Source organism: Pan troglodytes, chromosome 23 (genome assembly GCF_028858775.2).
Source record: "Pan troglodytes isolate AG18354 chromosome 23, NHGRI_mPanTro3-v2.0_pri, whole genome shotgun sequence".
In the NCBI taxonomy this organism is placed as follows: Eukaryota; Metazoa; Chordata; class Mammalia; order Primates; family Hominidae; genus Pan; species Pan troglodytes.
Window position 1 is genome coordinate 20,553,640 of NC_086016.1, and position 20,367 is coordinate 20,574,006.

Here is a 20,367-nt window from a genome sequence, read left to right on the forward strand (position 1 = left end):
TGACTCCAAAGTCAGGTTCTGAAACATCAAGCTGCTGTCCCCTGCAGCAGAGGCCAAAGTTAAGAGTTCACTGAACTTGTGAAATGAGAGTTCCTTGGCTGGAACGGTTAATGCCTTAAAATGATGCCATTTCTCATCTACCAGTCTAACATCTCAGCAAGGAAGGACGGACGGCTGGAAAGGCACCCAATTCTGTGCTTGGTGCTGTAGGGAAGACAGAGAAAAACATCACGCACTTCCCGTCCTGTGTCCTACGGCCACCCAGGGAAGTAAGACAACATTTATAGCTCCTTCCCCTAGATGCTTTTTTTTTTTTGAGACAGGGTCTTGCTCTGTCTCACAGGCTGGATTGCAATGGCATGATCCTGGCTCACTGTAACTTCTGCCTCCCTGGTTCAAGTGGTTCTCCTGCCTCAGCCTCCTGAGTAGTTGGGATTACAGGCAGGTCCGGATAATTTTCATATTTTTTGTAGAGACGGGGTTTCATCATGTTACTGCTGCTCTCAAACTCCTGGGCTCAGGTGATCTGCCTGCTTTGGCCTCCCGGAGTACTGGGATTACAGGCATGAGCTACCGCACCAGGCCGGGCTCTTCATTTTTTTTTTTTTTTTTTTTTTTTTTGAGACGAAGTCTCCCTCTGTTGCCCAGGCTGGAGTGCAGTGGCACGATCTTGGCTGACTGCAACCTCTGCCTCCTGGGTTCAAGCGATTCTCCTGCCTCAGCCTCCTGAGTAGCTGGGATTACAGGTGCATGCCACCACACCTGGCAAGTTTTTGTATTTTTAGTAGAGACAGGGTTTCACCATGTTGGCCAGGCTGGTCTTGAACTCCTGACTTCAAGTGATCTGCCTACCCCAGCCTCCCAAAGTGCTGGGATTACAGGCATGAGCCACCACACCTAGCTGGGCTCTTCCCTTTTTTTTTTTTTTTTTTTTTTTTAAGATGCAGTTTCGCTCTTGTTGCCTAGGCTGGAGTTTGAAGGCACGATCTTGGCTCACTGCAACCTCTGCCTTCTGGGTTCCAGTGATTCTCCTGCCTCAGCCTCCCGAGTAACTGGGATTACAGGCGACCGCCACCATGCCCGGCTAATTTTTTGTATTTTTAGTAAAGATGGGGTTTCCCCATGTTGGCCAGGCTGGTCTCGAACTTTTGGCCTCAAGTGATCCGCCCACCTCAGCCTCCCAAAGCGTTGGGATTACAGGCGTGAGCCACCGCACCTGGCTCTTCACTTTTAAGAGACTGTTTTTCATTCTGTATAGCACTGAATGCTACTTTTAATTTTTTTTTTTTTTTGAGACGGAGTCTCACCATCTCCCAGGCTGGAGTGTACTGGTGTGATCTCAGATCACTGCAACCTCCGCCTCCCGGGTTCAAGTGATTCTCCTGTGTGAGCCACCGTGCCTGGCCTTTATTTTATTTTTTGATTTTAATTTTAATTTTTTTTTGAGATGGAGTCTCATTCTGTCACACAGGCTGGAGTGCAGTGGTGCAGTGGCATGATCTTGGCTCGCTGCAACCTCCGCCTCCCAGGTTCAAGCAATTCTCATGCCTTACCCTCCCAAGTAGCTGGGATTACAGGTGTGCACCACCATGCCCAGCTAATTTTTGTATTTTTAGTAGAGACAGGGTTTCATTATGTTGGCCAGGCTGGTCTTGAACTCCTGACCTTAAGTGATGTGCCCACCTTGGCCTCCCAAAGTGCTGGGATTACAGGCATGAGCCATTGCGCCCAGCATGAATGCTAGTTTTAAAATCTTTTTTTAACTTCAATCTGAGTAAGATGAGGCATGTATTGCATTGCGTAGATGCTGACTGATTTCATGTTTTCTGTGCTGCCCTCCTGTCATACCTGCCATAAATGCCAGGGGTTAGCCTTCCTGGAATGTCCTTGCTACATTACATGAACTTGCTGCCCCACTGCCTCTCACAATTTATAAATTACAGTGGAGAAAATGGTGCTGACCCACACTCAGCCCAAGGTCAAGCCAGTAGCTCTGCTCAAGGGTTTATAAATGCGTTTTGACACACAGCATCTCTCACCCTCACTGCAGGGTCAGTGTAGAGAGAGAGTGGGCTCCCCCTCATCTGGGCACAGTGGGGAGAGTGGGGCCTCCATGGGTGCTCTGGATAGGGAAGCAGAGTTCTGGATGAGGATGCGCCATCAGTGACAGCTTTGGAACTGCAGACACCAAGGCAGAGGCTGCCCCTGGCATGCACGGAGGAGCGGTCTGTGAGGCAGCCCAAGAATGAATCTAGGCAGAGGGTGTCTGACATGAGGGCTGAGGTGGCGGGTGCAGCTGAAAGCAGCTCGGCCCAGCAAACACCTTCTGGAAAGCGTTCTTGGACCTTAAAAAAACTGCTCTGCTCTCCTTATCCCCACATGTTCCCTTCATCATGGCTAAATCAAGGTGCCTGGTGTGTGATTCAAATGCTCTCCAAGGCCACTCGAGGCCTCTGCCCCTCGGGGTTGCAGCCTGTGTTTCTGTCCTGAAGCCCCGCAGGACACCGGACCCCCTTTTGATTCTTGGCTCTCTTGATCATCTGTAATCGGCTGAACACTTTGAAGCCTTCTCCGCTGATACTGGAAGCCCTGGGGTGCAGGGCAGTGGATATAGGGAGTCCTGGGGTTATAGCATGCACATCCCCAAAGGTGTCACCCAGCTGGATGTGATTACAGCTCTGGAACTGCCTAAGCATGCATCCACTGGTGCTGCATGCGGCCCCTGGGGCACACATTTTCAGTCCCTTTCTTTACCTACAGGAGAAAAAAAGATGCCTGGGGAGATGGACTAGGCCTCCCTCAAGACGGCCCGGTGCACTAGTGGCTGAATCACCCAGAGTCCCTCCCCGTGTGCCCGTCCTTCCCTCTGCTGAATCTGTGAATAACCCGGGGGCAGAGCCTGCCACTTTCCTTCCCAATGACAAACTTGGAGCTGGGGACATGTCAGGCCCTCAAGGAATAAATACTTCCTGAATCTCTGAATTGAGTCTGATGGAGGAGTCCTCACTGACTAGAAGATGAGGCTAAGAACCTAAAAGGGACTGGGGAGAATGGACTGCGGGCAGCAGGAAAGACAGGAGACCTCCCTTCACTGAGAAGAAACCGAGACACACAGAGGTGAGGCGGCTCTCAGGGCCGTGTGGCGGGTGGGCGCCCTGCAGCCCTGCGTGCTGACCTGCTGGCGACGTCCTCCTCGGCGCCCGTGTCCAGCACGCTGCTCAGGTTGTGCTCGGCCTGAGTCTCCTCCGGTACCTCCTGCAGTGCCTCAGCCTGCCTCAGGGACAGGCGGTAGTTCTCCAGCTCGATCCGCTCTGGGGTGCCCCTCAGTCGCTTGGCGATGCTGGGCTCCTCCAGGCCGTTCACGCCTGAACCTGCGGGACAAGCACAGAAGCACTGCACTGAGGTCCAACCACAGACGGGGCGTGGGAGTGGGGGCTGACACCCAGGCTGCAGGCCCTCCTGCCAGAATGTGGGGCAGGACAAAGGTCAGAGCATTCGCAGAGTTGCCAGAGGCCAGAGAAGGACCCTGGCATGAGAGTGGGAATTTCACTCTGCAGGAGAAAGGAAGGTGGCCCTGTCTGCCCTCCAGGTCAGAGCGTTCTCTCTCCTTCATCACCCTGAACCCGGCCCCCAGAGGGGAGACGCAGTCTCCCCGCAAGAGTGACTGGTGGTGAGGGGTGTGGGCCAGACCGCAGGCAGCCAGGAGCCAGGTGCCCCTGAAGCAGCCTTGCCTGAGAAGGGCATCCCCGGTGCAGTCTGCCCCAGGGATCCAGGCCCCCACCAGGTGCCTCCCCCAATGCCTGCCCCGGGATCCAAGTCCCCACCAGGCACGTGCCCCACCACTGAGGGGGCCTGGCCAGCTGCCTGAAGAACGTCTCATGCTGCAGATCTGTCTCCTCACAGTTAGATAAGGCACTTTCGGTTTCATAAGGCCACGTGGGCGATGCTGCCCCTACCGCAGCATCGCTGCTCAGAGGAAGGACACCAGGCCCGATCGCTCACAGAGGTGGCACCCAGGCCTCTCTGCGATGCACAGGCACACTTCCCCATCAGTCCTCCGTGGGCTTCCGAAGCCACGGGGTGCCCTGCCTGCGTCCTTTCACCCTGTGGTTTCAGCATCGTCGGCGACCTTGGCCGGAGTCCTTTGTGCGCACAGGGCGTCACACCAGGTGATTTTAAAATCCCATCACTCTGGCTGGGTGCGGTGGCTCACACCTGTAATCCCAGCACTAGGGGAGGCCGATGCAGGCGGATCACGAGGTCAGCAGATCAAAACCATCCTGGCTAACACAGTGAGACCCCATCTCTACTAAAAATACAAAAAATTAACCAGGCGCGGTGGCGGGTGCCTGTAGTCCCAGCTACTCGGGAGGCTGAAGCAGGAGAATGGTGTGAACCTGGGAGGCAGAGCTTGCAGTGAACCGAGATTGCGCCACTGCACTCCAGCCTGGGTGACAAAGCGAGACTTCATCTCAAAAAAAAAAAAAAAAAAAAATCCCATCACTCCTCCTCCACTACCATTCTTTGGTAAAGAAGCACTTTTCCCATTTTTAACTTTATACTTTCAAGTACTGCTATGGACTCGGATTTTTGAAAATGTGTTTTACAACTGTGCTTTGGTCTCCTTTAACATGGAACAGTTCTGCTACCTCCCTTATCACCACCACTATTCTCTGTTGACGTCCCTTGTCCTCCTGATCCTGGTCAGAGGAGGCCGTCATGAGTCCTCTGGTGTGTCCCTTGTAATATGAGTAGCACCGGGTCCAGGTGGAGGCGGGCAACCCCAGGTTGGATTTCCTCATCTTCCAGATGCCTGGCTCCACCAGTAGTTGGCTGAAGGGTCTTAGAAAATTTACAGAACTCCTCAGAGCTCGTTTCCTGATAGATAAATGATGGCACCACCCACCTCCCAGAGCCGTCATGGACACCGAGTGACACGATGCACACATACACATGTGGGGGTGCGTGTTGACCCTGCACCCCACACACACGGTCACCTTCCTCTTCCACTTAACGCCTGCCACCTGGGGAGTGCCCAGGAAACATGAGTGAAGCAGCAAGTCTGGTGTTCAGTAATATTTCCCCACCACCGTGTGCATCCTCCTGGAAAGCTGCATCCACAGGCTCTGGAGAGCGAACAGTCGTTACTGAGAAACAGGGCTGAGGCACAGTGCCATGTGGTAGCAGCCTGGTGTTACCAGACATTTTTTTTTTTTTTGAGACGGAGTCTCGCTCTGTCGCCCAGGCTGGAGTGCAGTGGCACGATCTCGGCTCATTGCAAGCTCCGCCTCCCGGGTTCACGCCATTATCCTGCCTCAGCCTCCCAAGTAGCTGGGACTACAGGCGCCCGCCACCACACCCGGCTAGTTTTTTCGTATTTTTAGTAGAGACGGGTTTCACCATGTTAGCCAGGATGGTCTCAATCTCCTGACCTCGTGATCCGCCCGCGTCGGCCTCCCAAAGTGCTGGGATTACAAGCGGGAGCCACCATGCCCGGCTGTGTTACCAGACCTTCAAGGAGGCAGAGAAGGGGCAGAGGTGCTGGAGGGAGCAGGTCATGACTGGGCTGGCATCCTGGCTGGGCAGGTCACCGATTCCTGCAACATTCTAAGCTCTAGGAGACAACGCTGGGTTTTGGCATGCCACATCATACAAGCCAGTGTTGAGAGACAGGTGGTCCATCAGGCAAAACCTGGCTAAAGGAAAGCGGCAGGTGATTTAGCAATTTTTGTGGCATGACAGGTTGTGCACAAAGTGTTTTCTGAAGGCCTGCACTTCTGTTGTGTGCAGTGTTTGAACGTCTTTGTGGCAGCCTCAGAAAGAGTTTTTAATGAACCCTGGTAGTCACAGGATAAGGTCTTGGCACATCTGTTGGAATTACTGGCATCCTCCACCAAATAGCATCTTTCGAATTTACTAGAGAATCTTTACTAAAAAAGCAAGATCCAGTGGCGTATTCATATACAAATTCAGGTAATGGTGTGATGAAGGGGCAAAACACGAATACTTGAGTTCACTTGTGCCCTGTACACGTGCCCACTTGTTTTAGCCTTTGCATCCTTGCTGGGGGACCTTTTTAAACATCATGCTCCATTCTTCAACACCGAGCTCAGGGCACAAAAAGAATATGCTATGATGCTGGGCTAGGGCATCTTGAAGATGAGGAAATGTGGACTACAGGTAATGGCAGAAAAGAGGCAGAGAGCAATCCTGATAGATCTGGCCTCAAGTTTCTCCAAACCTGCCCTCCCAGGCCTGGGACAGCAAAGGCCCTAGCTGCACTAGCTCATCATTCCCAAATACCAGTCTTCCCATCCCTTCCTTCTCATCAAAATCCATGGCGGCCACCCCATAATGAACAGGGGAGGGCTGAGGATACACTGTCTGTGGCGCCATTTGATTCTTTCCATCATTTATTTTTGACAACTGCCATTCAATGGAAAGCAGATGAGAAAGGGAGATAAAGTCAAGCAACTACCCAAGAATCAGCTTTCTGGGAATTCCATAAATACGGAACAAAAAGTGGTATTTCTTTTAGATGGGAGAAGAAAAACAGGATAAGAACTATCACTTCAGGGAAACAAACAACTAACAGCCATCAATTCAGAGGGAAGCGATTTTACAGTAGAGTGAACGAAACTCGGGAAGGAAAACATCCAAGAGGCGTCTGTTTGACGTGGGTAACGTGGGGAACGCATACTGTCTGGCAAGAATTCTACTAGGACCATGGGAAACAAAGCAGATTAAAACACTCTCTACTCTAAAAGAGCTTCAGTAGCACCTGGGAGAGGGCCCTGCAGGAATCCTTTCAGTACGACGTGTCAAGTACCATGAGCCATGTATGCACTCACGGGAGAACATAGAGAGAGTGAGTCAGCACACCTGGCAGAGTCAAGAAAGGTGTTCTGGAGGCATATGGAGTTAGCCGGCTGCAAAAAAAAAACATTCTGTGAGGTAGGCACTATCATTTGCAAATGAAGTAACTGAACTTCAGGTCACACAGCTAGTGAGCCCTGGAGCCAAGATCTGAACATGAGGAGGAAAGGCATCACTCAGGAGATCACCATGCTGTCCCAAGACTTACAACGAGAAGAAAAACCAGGCACATGTTCACAACAGCCCTATCTGCCTTCCCCTTTGGGCATCTTCACCATTGTCTCCTCCCCACTGTAATTTTCTAGGTGAGGGACACAGCACTTCATGAAAGCTTCTTGGAGCAGAGAATCTGGCATCTGGAATGACAGACACTCAGTCTTCCCACTGTTATTGCCCTGGAGATTCTGCAAATCCCGCAGACTAATGGGTTGTCAGGCAACAGAACTTGGCAGTCCAAGCCCAGGGCCAGAGCTCTGGAAGGGGAAATGCTGATTTAATTTTGGGCTTGGCTACAACCAACGAAAAAGAAACCAGAAGCACTGGGAACTGTTCAGATCCTTCACACGCCAGTCCCTGGAGAAAGCCTGCAGAAATGCTGCGCTGGGGACGGTGGAAAAGGGGAGCTGGGAGGCAGCAGTTGCCTCTCCTGTGCCAGACCCACCAGGCCATTGAGCCAGGTCCACACAGAGCTCCAGCTCACCCTGTGGAGAGACAAGGACACGGAAGCACACTGGCAGGCCATTCCCGGGGGTTCAGTGTTTCCAAAGGGAAGGTGGTACTCAGAGGACACTGGGCAAGGACCCCAAACTCACCAACTGCCAAAATATGCTCCACATTCCCAGCCCTTCGCCTCAAAATACCATGGGAAATTAAAAAAAAAAAACCACACGCACAAACACATCGAAACAATCAGCATCCTTGATTCTCTGTCCTGAGCAAGGGGCTTTCTGTCAGATGAATCAGGCGGTGATGAGAAACCAAGATAGTGAGAGCGGTAACAGCAGGGGCCTGGGCAGCAAAGACAGCCCTGTGACCTCAACTAATAGCAGAACCCAGGAGGAGAGAGCAGGAGTGCAGATGTAAACAAGCGCTTTGCAAGGTGCTGGACTGCAAAGCCGAAGTGCACCCCGCCTGTTGGGCTAGCTGGCCCTACCTCCCGCCCTCTACTCCACATGCCTTAGTGCAACAACAGCCCAACAGGGACTTTCCAGCTTAAAGCGGGATGAAAGATCTGCAATAATTTCCAAGGCCAAGTCTTCACTAAGTCAGGGCAGGCAGCTCTCAGGTCACAGGGAGGCCAATCACAGCCCCACACATACCACAAGGAAACAGCTCCCAGGATCTGGGCCATATCCTAAATAGGAAAAAGGCTCTGGGCCGCACCTCAGGTTCTGTTTTGGAATAGTCACTGCCTGCATGAGCTCCATACATCATTCTGGAAGAAACGTTTCTCCTAACAGGACAACCTGCTCTCGGCTGATGGGCAAGAGCTGGCAGGGGGCTTTATCTGCTTCCACCTGACTCCTGGAGAGGCATCGGCGGGTGCAGAGGATACTAAGAGGCAGGGTCTTCCCAGGGCCTCAGCAGGCAGCTCCTCTTCCTCCTCCCTGCAGTGGTGGCAAAGCCCCCCTGTACTCGGCACAGCAGCTGCTGAAGACACTTCAGGGCTCCGGGCCACTGAGAAGGGTGTCGCATAGGAAATCAGGATGTCGAGGGCCTCTTCTGCCTCTTTCTGGCCTGTCCTCCCACTCCTTTTTCCTTTCCTTCTTTATGAGCTTGGGAAAGTTTGAATGGAATCCGAGTCTGACAAGGACTGAAGGAAAGGTGCTGTGTACACAGACTGATTCCCACCCTGTTTCCCATGTCTGTAAGTAGGATGGCTGCAGGGGTTCATTCATCCAATCACTGATTCAACAAATGTTTCTTCACCACCTGCTTCCAGCCAGACACCCTGCAGGTGCTCAGGCACACCAGTGACACAGCAGACAAGATCTGTGCCCTGGGGCAGCCCACATTCTGATAGCCTATGGGTGTCACCCATCTGCTAAGAGAGGCTGATGACCTCAGGGAGATAAAAGGGGCCTACCGTGACCACCTTCCGACCACCTTCCGGCGTCACCTTCCCGTAAGAATGGCGCTGATTGAAATGACTCATCCATTTGAGAAGTGTGCTCCTGCCATTTTGGAATTCAGAGATTCTCCTTAAGTAGTCCCTCTCATTCCTACTGTTTTTACCAGGCGGTACTGGGTATTTTCGCTGTGACTCTGAAGAAAGATCAACTAACATCATTTCAGCTTGGTTATTTCTCTTATTTACGTTTTTGTAGGAATAGGGTCTCACTATGTTGCCCAGGCTGGTCTTGAACTCCTGGGCTCAAACGATCCTCCCAGCTCGGCCTCCCAAGTAGCTGAGATTATAGGCGTGAGCCACCACACCCAGCCCAGCTAACGTCATTTCAGCTACCTTCCCCATATGTCCACCCAAAGCCTTCCCTGCCCCGATCTTCTTGAACTAAAGGAAGCACCAAGCCATGAACCCATTCTGAACCACAACGTCTCAGGAGAGATGTAAGGAAGAGAAATGTGAAGAAACGGCCAGGTTGGCAGCATGAGCCTAAGTTTCCAGATCTGCAGCAAAATCGGTCACAGTGACGTTCGTGCTGCCTGATCCACAGTTCTCAGAAACTCACAAAATCACCCTGGGAAACTGGGGTGCCCTCTTCGCACAGAGTCCAGATCATGGACAGGGCTGTAAGCGGGATCCATGCCTCCATCTGTTTGATCCCGTTCAAGTTGGAAACAGTACAGTCCCTATGTTCTCCCACACGTCCTCACATACTGGGAAACGGGGATGACACCACGTGAAGTGTGGCTGTTCCGAAACATTCGGAACCATGTCCGGCCGACATTTTCCAGTTTAGGGCCAGGCCCATGGAATGTATGAAGCTGCAGAGGGACCCCACTGCCTTGATCTGGGCTGGTCAAAATACAGTGAAGAATCAGCTTGGATACTGGTTCACTCCTATCTTGCTTTGAGCTAAAGTTCCCACAGGAGAGCCCATTGGCAACATGGCTACCATCCTGACTTAGAAACCTAAAGTAGTGGGATGGGTCACTACCTGCCTCGGGGACTTCACCACTCCTCTGGTCAAGCTGCACATCAACTGGTATCTGCGGGAGAAGGGCTCTAGCCTATTTTTAGGAGAAGTCACCCCTGGGTAGGAAAGATTCAGAGGGCTTGTTAAAGGGCCCTACAGTGTACAAAAGGTCTTCCTGCGCTTATTCTCAGGCACCTGGTGCCATCAACTTGGGCTTTTCTCCTCTGCTGCCCCATTCACTAGCCTTAGAGGCTGCTTGATGGGGCTCGCATTTTTATACCGTTGACAGCTATGTTCTCATTCCAGGAGGGCAAGCCCCAGAGCCATGTGTGGAAAGGAAGTTTCTAAGCCACTGCTATGTCAGGGTGGTTTCTATCCCCACACGCTGCCCTCCAACAAACTTCTTCTGTGGCTTCCTACTGGCAGGGAGAGTGTGTTCACAAGAGTTTTCCAAGATCACATGATATGAGGTATTTCTTGCTTGTGAAGCGGGCGATGAGGGATAAGCAGCAGTGTTTGTTGAGCGACTACCTGTGCCGGGCACGACGACAGGCAGGCTCTACACACGGCCTTAAACATCACAAATCCCACAAGTCCCTGTGATTACATTGAGGGCTCTGAGTCAGTGATGTTGAATAACATGTCCAAAGACTCACATGAGCCAGAGCTAAGGCTAACCCTAGTCTCTAAGAGTCCTTCCAATCAATCATGCAGGAAAGAATTTGTTTTTGACACAGGGTCTCACTCTATCGTCCCAGCTAGAGTGCACCGGTGCAATCATGGCTCATTGCAGCCTCAAAATCTTGGGCTCAGGTGGTCCTCCCGTCTCAGCCTCCTGAGTAGCTGAGACTACAGGTGTGCGCCATCACGCCTGGCTAATTTTTGAATTTTTTTTAGAAACGGGGTCTTGCTATGTTGCCCAGGCTGGTCTCAAACTCCTGGCCTCAAGTGATCCTCCTGCCCTGGCTTCCCAAAGTGTTGGGATTATAGGCATCAGCCACTGTGCCTGGCCCAGAATGGAATATGTGTGCGTGTGTGTATGTGTGTGTGTGTGTGTGTGTGTATATATATATATATATATTTTTTTTTTTTTTTTTGAGATGGAGTCTCACCCTGTCACCCAAGCTGGAGTGCAGTGGTGCAACCTCCACTCACTGCAACCTCCATCTACCAGGTACAAGCAATTCTCCTTCCTCAGCCACCCAAGTAGCTGGGATTACAGGCGCGCGCCATCAGGCTGGATAATTTTTATATTTTTAGTAGAGACGGGTTTCACTATGTTGTCCAGGCTGGTCTCGAACTCCTGACCTCGTGATCCGCCCGCCTTAGCCTCCCAAAGTGCTGGGATTACAGATGTGAGCCACCGCGCCCGGCCCCAGGATGGAATTTTTAACTGCCTGCTACACATGAACTATTCTTCCTTTGGGGTAACTTTACTTGTATGTTGGGGCACTGAGAATAGTGGGAAAGCAGGTGACATGGGCTCATTGGGAAATTCAGTTGCTTTGAAGATACTTATCAGAAGAATTGGGAAATTCTGAGTTAAATACAATATGCTAGAGAGGCCAAAGAGGAAAAAACCCAATAGGGAACAAACCAGTTCTGTACCAGGGAAAACCACCCAAATGGGAGGGGGGCCACCCCTCAGACCCAAACACTGTTTCCTAAGCATGCCGAGGACACCCCTGCAGTGAGGACACCGCTAGGGGGGACGAGAGCTCCTCATCACCGCAGTCCTTTGCTCTCACTCTGTGTGACCCTGTGGAACTTTTGCTTTTGAATTAGTTTTTTTTTTTTTTTTTTTTTTTTTTTGAGATGGAGTCTCGCTCTGTTACCCAGGCTGGAGTGCAGTGGTGCAATCTTGGCTCACGGCAAACCTCTGCCTCCCGGATTCAAGTGATTCTCCTGCCTCAGCCTCCTGAGTAGCTGGGATTACAGGCGCCTGCCATCATGCCCGGCTAATTTTTGTATTTTTAGTAGAGATGAGGTTTTACCATGTTGGTCAGGATGGTCTCGATCTCCTGACCTCAGGTGATCTATCTGCCTCGGCCTCTCAAAGTGCAGGGATTACAGGTATGAGCCACCGTGCCTGGCCGAGTTAGTTTTCTACTGTCAGGTTATTTTTACTGTTATGATTACATCATCTCCCAAGGTGCCTTTTTGGCAAATGGAAATCCTGGTACACATCAATGTATCTGGTCAAGGCAAAGAGGTTTCTTTTAAGCTATAAACCCGACTCTCCAGTAACATACAACTCACCAGTGTGTCATGCGGCTCTCCTGAAAACGTATTTTTCACGTGTTATACCATCTCACAGGTAAACCTTGACTTGATTTGTATCAACTGGCCAGGCCATCCTTCCTGATGGCTGCTTCTTGGCGTTGGGAGGCTGTGGACATGTCTAAAGCACTGGAATTCAGCTGGGTCTCCTCTTAAATTGCACGAGTGCTGCGCTCTAGCTGTCTACCTTCATTACCTGCCCACCTGGATGTAGCTGGGTAAGATCTCAGAAAGGGTAGCGGTTATGCGCTGGGATTTGAAATATTTTAACTCTTTGGTTCAAATACGTGGCTCGTGAACCGGGAGGTTCCATACAGTTACATAACAAGTAATCTGTCAAGTCAATAGTTGCAGGGCTGATCTCTCAAATCCTAAGGGGCAGGTGAAGACAGGAAGGATGGCTTCCCCTCTACTTCTGCCGTCGTTACCCGATCCTGCTTCTGGCTCCACTTCACACCCTTGAAGGGCTTTTATACACGTCTTTATTAGGGCATCTCTCCCCTTCTGTTCAGGTCTGAATGGACTTTAAAACCAGAGGCTCTGCTGGGGAGAGGGATTATTCTCATCATCTTTGTGTTCCTGAAGCCATCAGTGCATCAGGGTAGACAGTCAATAAAGTGTTTTGAATAAATGATCAGGATAAAGAATTCTAATCCTGTGTCTGAGCTTTGCTCCACTATAATGTTGAGCATATTCTGGCCTTGGTTTCCTGATCTTAACACAGAGACTTCATGACCACCATGCCTGTCAGGTAGCTTGGTGCTACGCAGGGCCCCAAGAACAAATGGGAACGGCCGCCTCATGAAAAGGGCAAGTCTACCAAGACAGCAACAGTTCTCATAGCACTCAGGAGAGAAATTCTGACGAAGACGCCAATGGCACAGAGGACATCAAAGTTCTGAAAAGAGACTACCTCGAATGGCTTGATGTCCTGACACAAGCACTTCACTTCACGGTAGAGAGGAGTTTGGTTCTGGGAAGCAGCTTGCTCACCAGAAAGGGGCCCAGTGTTGACACGTGGCGGGTGAAGGGCAGAGGAGGACATGGGTCAGCACGAGCAAGTCCAGGCTGACGTGCTTTCCCCAAGACTCCAGGCTCTATTCCAACCCTCCTGTCCTCCAGAGCAGAGTGCCCCTGACACTCTCAGTCCAGAATGCATCCAAAGCCAGCTCTGATGTGACCCTCCTGTGAGCAGCCACACAGCCTCAGGCAGGCTCGGTCTACATCGCAGGATCCACAGAGACAAACCCACGTTCCAACAAAAGGCTTCTCTTAAATAGGTTCAGATGCCTTTCTTTTAAAGACACAAAATCACATATACATACTCCCTTGGCTAGCTGCAGATGTGTTTTTGGAAAGAAACTAAAGTTGCCTGCCACAGTGCCCATGACTACCCTGTAAAACGTCAATCACAGTCACACTTCTGTTTTCACCTGTCAGAGGGCCACTGAGGCTGGCCTGGAAGAGAAACATCGATCACAGTCACACTTCTGTTTTCACCTGTCGGAGGGCCACTGAGGCTGGCCTGGAAGAGAATCATTAGTGTCTCGGGATGGAGAGGCTCTAAACAAGCAGACAGACACTAAGAACAAAGGCTGATGGTGCAGGAGCGTACAGCCCAGGCTCGGGGCACCCTTTCTACAGCATCAGCAGCAGCTGAGCAGCTGCGGGTCTATCATCACCCATAAAACACCCATTGGTGCACTGATTCCAAGAGGAAATCAGGTACCCTCCTTTCCTCCAAAGGGGCCACCTGAGGCTCCTGGGTCTGACCAGCAACCCCAGACAGGCCCTGGGACCACGCATAAACCCTTGCTCTGCCTAAGAGAAAGCTACCTGGCTCCTACTCACATTTCCGACTTTCAGGTTAGGAGTTGAAAATTTAGCTTAATGAAGGCCGGGGCTTGGTGGCTCATGCCTGTCATCCCAGCACTTTGGGAGGCTGAGGCGGGAGGATCACCTGAGGTCAGGAGTTCAAGACCAGCCTAGCTGACATGGTGAAACTCAGTTTCTACTAAAAATATAAAAATTAGCCGGGCGTGGTGGTATGTGACTGTAATCCCAGCTACTCAGGAGACTGGGGCAGGAGAATCGCTTGAACCTGGGAGATGGAGGCTGCAGTGAGCCAAGATCGCACTGCTGCACTCCACCCTAGGTGACAGAGCGAGACTCCATCTCAAAAAAAAAAAAAAAGGAATATTTAGCTTAATGTAAATCCTGTGTAGGACTGTTTGTGCTTTTGTTACTATAGTGAAGAGCCCCTAGGGTGTCATGGAATCAGTAGGTGACTTCACATCCCATTCACGCAGGCTGAGGGAAAAAGCAATGCCAAATTTAGCCAAGCAGCCATGGAGATTTAACCGTGCTTCAGAACAGCTGGCACGCAACGAAGGTCCACTCCCCCAGCCCACTCTGCTGCAGCCTGGAGACAGCCAAGCTCTCACCTCTTCTGCTTCCCCCAGCTTCTGTTGGCTGAAGATATATCTCAACGGGCCACCTTGTCCTAACCCCACAGCAGGCACAGGCCAGAGAGGGAGGCCCGTACACAGCCAGTAGAAATGATTCTAATTCACCCTCACTCTAATTCTTCCAGAATTTCCTGGAATCCTTGCCAATGACAATCACATTTGATATTCTTGTAATGCTTTTAAATAAACAAGTTTCATACATCTTAACTTATGCGCTCTTCACAACAACTTTAGCAGACAGAGGAGCATGTAGCATTTTTCTTCATTTAAAAATTTTACACATGGTGAAACTGAGGCTCACAGAGGTTATGACGGCAAACATGACAGGTGGCAGAACTGAAACTCAAATTCACATCTTCTGTTTCAAGATCTGTGCTGGTTCCATGGAGACCCAGCTCCACTCTCTGAGGCTGGGGCTACCACCAAAGGGTGTGCACTTCCACTGGGGTACAGAAACAACACAGATCTCTGCTTTTATTTTGCAGGTCTGCCTTCTAAAATGATCTGCACCTGTCCGTCCTATGGCATGCAGTCTTCGTACGGGGTCCCGACGTGTGAGGAAGCACAGCCACTAGGAAGTGTGTTCACGGTTTTGTGGGGGCTGACAGGTCTGGAGGCCTGGGCTGGGAGCTGGCAACACTGTTCAGGATCACTTTTCTGATTCTCACCGTCCTCTATCCTGATGGCCTCCTCTACCCCACGCCCACTTCTCCCACAATATAACTGAGGCTGACAGCATGTCAATGTCATGTCCTTTCTTCTAACCTTAGTCTAGATCCGTGATTCTCAACTGGGGTGATTTTTCCCCTGGGTCACTTGGCAATGTCTGGAGACATTTTCTGTTGACACAGCTTGGGGAGGGGGTGCTACTGATGTCTGATGGGGAGAGGCCAGGGACACACCCGACACACCACAAGGCACAGGAAGCCCTCACAGCAAAGCAGGATCCAGCCCAAAACGTCCACAGTGCTGGGCTGGAGAAGCCCTGGCTTAGAAGTTATATCAAGTTATTTCTAATCTCTTACCAAACAGGCCGACCAACCAACTCTCCACAAGGTCTGACGTGGTAAGCTCACGACCCTTCACCGTGGCTGCCAAGGTGCAATGCCTGACCAGCAGGAGTGCAGTACATGGAGTACCAACCGAGAACTGCCTGGTGAACAGGTAGCTCTGGGCTTGCCGTCCACAGACAGGAAATCCATGAGAGAGGTGCATGCTGTGACAAACTTGGTCACTGCCACTCGCTGAGCACCTGCACCCCAAGTAGCTGCATGAGCCGCCTGAACTTTCCCTTGTCTCATGACGCGACTCTACTGATGGAAGGTGATTCTGCTCCTCCTGGCAATGCCCCTGGAGGGCACCTGCACATCCCCTACCCCTCCGTCCATGTTCGTCATGTGCATGAGGCCGCAGGAATTAAAGGAGACCACCAGAGATGAATCTGATGGGCTTCTCGCCTTTCACTCACTTTCTCCTGGCTGGATGCTAGACGCCTCTGACAGACAGAACGTTCCACTTGGACATTACAGCAGGAAGTCTCACTAAACCCAGGAAGAAAACTTGACGGGAGAACATGGCATGGAAAAACACACCTACCTTTGTGCTGTGTTCTCAACTCTTCTTTTTCCCCATTTTCCAGAAACCTCCAACCTGAGAGCTCTGAGGGCCCCTGCCACAGTGTGCCTTGCCGAGGTCAGGCCAGGCCGTGCCACACATGCCCAGGAGGCTTCCTGAAAACCTCTCTATGCTGAACCACGTTGCAGCTGGCAGGCACAACCAGGACTTCCCATGCACACTTAGCCCAAAGACTTACGAGTCAATCACTTTACGTGTGAGTTCAGTACAGAGTGGCCCAAGCCTGAGTAGATCAGAATGTCCATATTCAGCACAAAAAGAGGTACAAAATCATCCCTTCCTTCCCCTATCCCTAACCCCACACAGGTCCAGGGCAGGCAATGTCTTAAGAGGACTGTGAATGGCAGCTGTGAAGCTGTAACACAATGGAAGTGTCAGCTCCACCTTCACTCAGGCCTTTGAAACGTATCAGAAAATGAGGTGGTAGAGGAAAAGCCAACAGATTTATAAGCTAGAAGCAGTTACACCAGAACTCGAAGAAAAAACATCCCCCAAGCATGTTCCCCAATCCTCCACATCACTGGCAGGGCAGACGGATGGAGGAAGGGCTTACTTTTCATAACAAAACCTCAGGCTGGATTCGAGAGGACCAAAACGAAGGATGATATAGAGAAAATGAAGAGAAAGTCCATTTCATATTATTTACAGTCAATTCGGATGGTTGTCATTCTCTTCCTCCATTTCTTTAATGACTTCCCCCATTGCACCTCAGTGATGAAATCCTTTGCCTCTATTTAACGTGCTGTCTTTCCAGAGGCACATTCCCAACTCTGGGATGGTTGTCAAATTGGGAGACCTGTATTTTCCAGGAATAATGAAATGGAAACTCACTGGCTTCTCCAGGGCATCTACACATAGGGTTCTTGCCTCTCGCCCACGCTGCCGAGCCCAGGCTGCAGAGAATGATGAAGGGCAGCTCCTGTGTCCTCTGCACAGCCTCTGCCCAACTCTGAGTTTATTGGTTACATGGCCTTGGCCAAGCCTGCCTAACTCCTATGTGCCTGTTTCCCCATGTGCAACATGGGGCCTGCCTCCCTTATGGCTGCTGTGAGGATCCAAGGTCAGCTACACAAAGCATCTGCTCAGGGCCTGTGCACAGTGCGTGCTACATGTTAGCGACCGCTGCTGCCGCTACTGTGTGTCCCCCAGCGTTGTCTTCTGTGAGTGAGTATGGCAAGGGCCCCCAGGGCTAACTGATCAGCATCAGTCACATGTGGGGAAAACAGCAGGAGTGACGGCACTGCAAGCTTTACTGTCGATTTTTATTTGGGGAAAGTATTTCGGCAGAGAAGAGGGCTTTCTTGGTTGCAAACACAGACAAGCCCGAAGCACGGTCTTTTGGGCAGCATGAAGGATCGCTGCTGGCTCTCGGCAACACAGCAAGCCAGTGCGGACTCTTACCTCCCTGGCCCTTCATTCTCCTCTCTAAGCACCCAGTGCTTCCTGTTTCTCTGAGATCGCAGAGCCCTCTTCCCTGCACCCTCCACCCCAGCGTTCCCGTGCCTCTACCAACGCCAATGCCCCAAGAAGGCTGAACTGGCCAAAAGGAAGGCAGCAGCTGGTTCAGAGTAATTCACGTTAGATCAAACTCTAGAAGAAAATGTTTACCTTTAAAAGAACCTACTGACCTAGTCTCTCGGCAGTAAAATGGTAGGAAAGAAATTTTATAGCTGGTCTCACTGTAACCTGGTCTTTTTAGAGTCTTAGTTCTGGGGAACAGGGCAACAATAAATAAATTGCTGCCGTAATCCTGTTAATCGATACCAGCTCTTCCTTGGTCACCAGGTTGTACTTTGTCCATGAAAACTACTCTGGCAGGAGTCCCCACCCCCTGCGCTGTGGCCCGGGCTGGGTCATAGACCCACCACCTGTCAGGAACCAGGCCGCATAGCAGGAGGGGAGTGGCTGGCTAGTGAGTGTCACAGCCTGAGCTCCGCCTCCTGTCAGATCAGCGGCGGCGGCACGAGATTCTCCCAGGAGCGGGAACCTATTGTGAAGTGAGCATGTGAGGGACCCACGCCGCATGTTCCTTATGAGAATCCAACTAAGGCCTGATGATCTGAGGGGGAAGAGTTTCATCCCAAAACCACTGCCCACCCCAGTCTGTGAAAAAACTGTCTTCCACGAAACCAGACCCTGGTGCCAGCAAGGTTGGGGAACACGGCCTGCGGCGTGGCTCTTCTCCCGCAGGTGCAGGAGAGTCGGCTCCTCATGCTTCTCAGTTTTCAGATTTGAGCTCTGGGCAGCGAGCAAGTGCCCGGGCTACGCCCCTCTCTGGAGCTCTCTTACACAGTGCTCCCAGCTTCATTAGCCCAGAAGAACATGAGAACACCATGAAAACATACTCATTTAGGCCTCTGCCAGGAAAATGGCTCTGGTTTTGCCAGGTTTTTGTTGAGGAAAACCCAGACCCACGAAAGCCCTGAGTTCTGGTGCCCTTGGGACCTTGCCTGGTGTTGGTCTTCAGGAATTAATTCTACCTTAAGGAGCGCCTGTCACCAGAACAACTCAGGGCCCGTGCCCTTCCACTGGTTCTCCTTTCCTGGGGAATTGGCACTGGCTGAGGCGGGGTAACACTGAGATGCAGGTGCAGGGACAATCCAACCTTGCAGAAGGCTCTGGAATCCCAGCGAGGCAGGAGGCACTGGGCTGAAATGCTTTGGGTTCTTCTGGGAACAGGGACTACTCAATGTAAAACAATTACTGAAGACCAACAGTTCCAAGCATGGACCTAAAAGAAATCAGGCTGCACTGACTATGAAATAAGAGTGATCAAATGGCAATAATTCTGATGTTTCACAGAACACAGAATAAGGAAATCAGTCACTTAACAGTCACACCTGGGCAGTCTCATGTGATTAATGTAGAAGCACAAAGAGCTGGGTAAGTACAGAAAGAAATAGAGATAAAGAAAACACAAGAGGCCAAGAGAAGTTCTGTAAGGATTTTTCTAGTAGCTGTCCCAGCATGGCCCCAAGAGTCTGCAGCAAGGCGGAGCTGGGGCCCTAGATTCCCTGTCTGTGGAAGGGTGTTCCAAAACTTCCTTTCATGCCAGCAAGGGCCTTCTGAGGGGCGTGTGCCTTCTCCCCGTTTTAGGCACATTCTGCCTATGCACAGCATACTTCTTATTGCTGGGAGGAAAAGCACATTATTGACAAGGTTGGGCTTAGCTAGCCTGAGTTAGGGTGAAGATGCTGGCAGTGATTCAACCTCTTGCCCACTGTCCTTCTTGGAGACCCATTAAAGGGCCCCCAAAATATTCAGAAAGTGTTCATAAACTGCTTTTGCAAAGCGATGTGGAAGTTGGCCCACAGGAAGTAAAATGGAGCTGGTGTTCACGTGGCTGGTAGAACCCGGAAGTAATTGATGGAGAGTCCCATCCGCCTGGAGGCCCGCATCCCCTCCCGGGCAATGAAACGTGTTTCTGCGTACAAGCCTACCACCCCCTCCCGCCAAGGTAAGCGGTGAGGAGACAAGGAGCAATTATAAAGAAAGAGGTGTTGGCAGCCGACAGGGTGCTGAGAATTCCGGGCGGTGGTGAGAGGAGCCCACAGTGCCATGACCTGACCTGGGCAGGAGTGCCAATGGGCCTCACCACCCCTTGTTTCATTATGACTAATCTACTTGCTGGCACTTGTGAGGCGCTTGGCTGGGTGAGCTGCAAGGTAAGGGCTGGTTTTTGAGTCTCAAGGAGGTTTCAGGGCTTCGTGAAAGGGGCTGGAATTCGGAGAGACTCCTCCTGAAATCTCTGCCTGGCTGCTGCTGTTCAGAGCTCCACATGGGTGTTTTTATCTCGGGGAGCACTTGTGGGACCGGGTCCTATACGGCATCATCCTGCCCTATTTTTTAGCATGAAAATAAGAGTGGCCCATTTTCACAGCCGCTCTCCTTCCATGTCTGTGCCACGGCCTCCCTCTTAGGCAGTGTGTTAATTAGGGAAACAGACAGGGAATTTATGAGAAAAAAGAACAGATTTCAAGAAGTTTCAGAAGGAAACTGAGATCCAAAGG

The 20,367-nt window shown here is 51.2% G+C and overlaps 1 protein-coding gene across 20 annotated transcripts in view; it reads right to left on the reverse strand.

Moving 5' to 3' along the window:
* Positions 1–20,367, reverse strand: part of MICAL3 (microtubule associated monooxygenase, calponin and LIM domain containing 3) — a 236,512-nt gene that overhangs the window by 50,867 nt on the left and 165,278 nt on the right. For all 20 annotated transcript variants that reach the window (XM_016939665.4, XM_016939653.4, XM_063807714.1 and 17 more), the window contains one exon: positions 3,176–3,371. In XM_016939665.4, the coding sequence (XP_016795154.2) occupies positions 3,176–3,371 (196 nt within the window). The remainder of the gene's footprint in view (positions 1–3,175; positions 3,372–20,367) is intronic.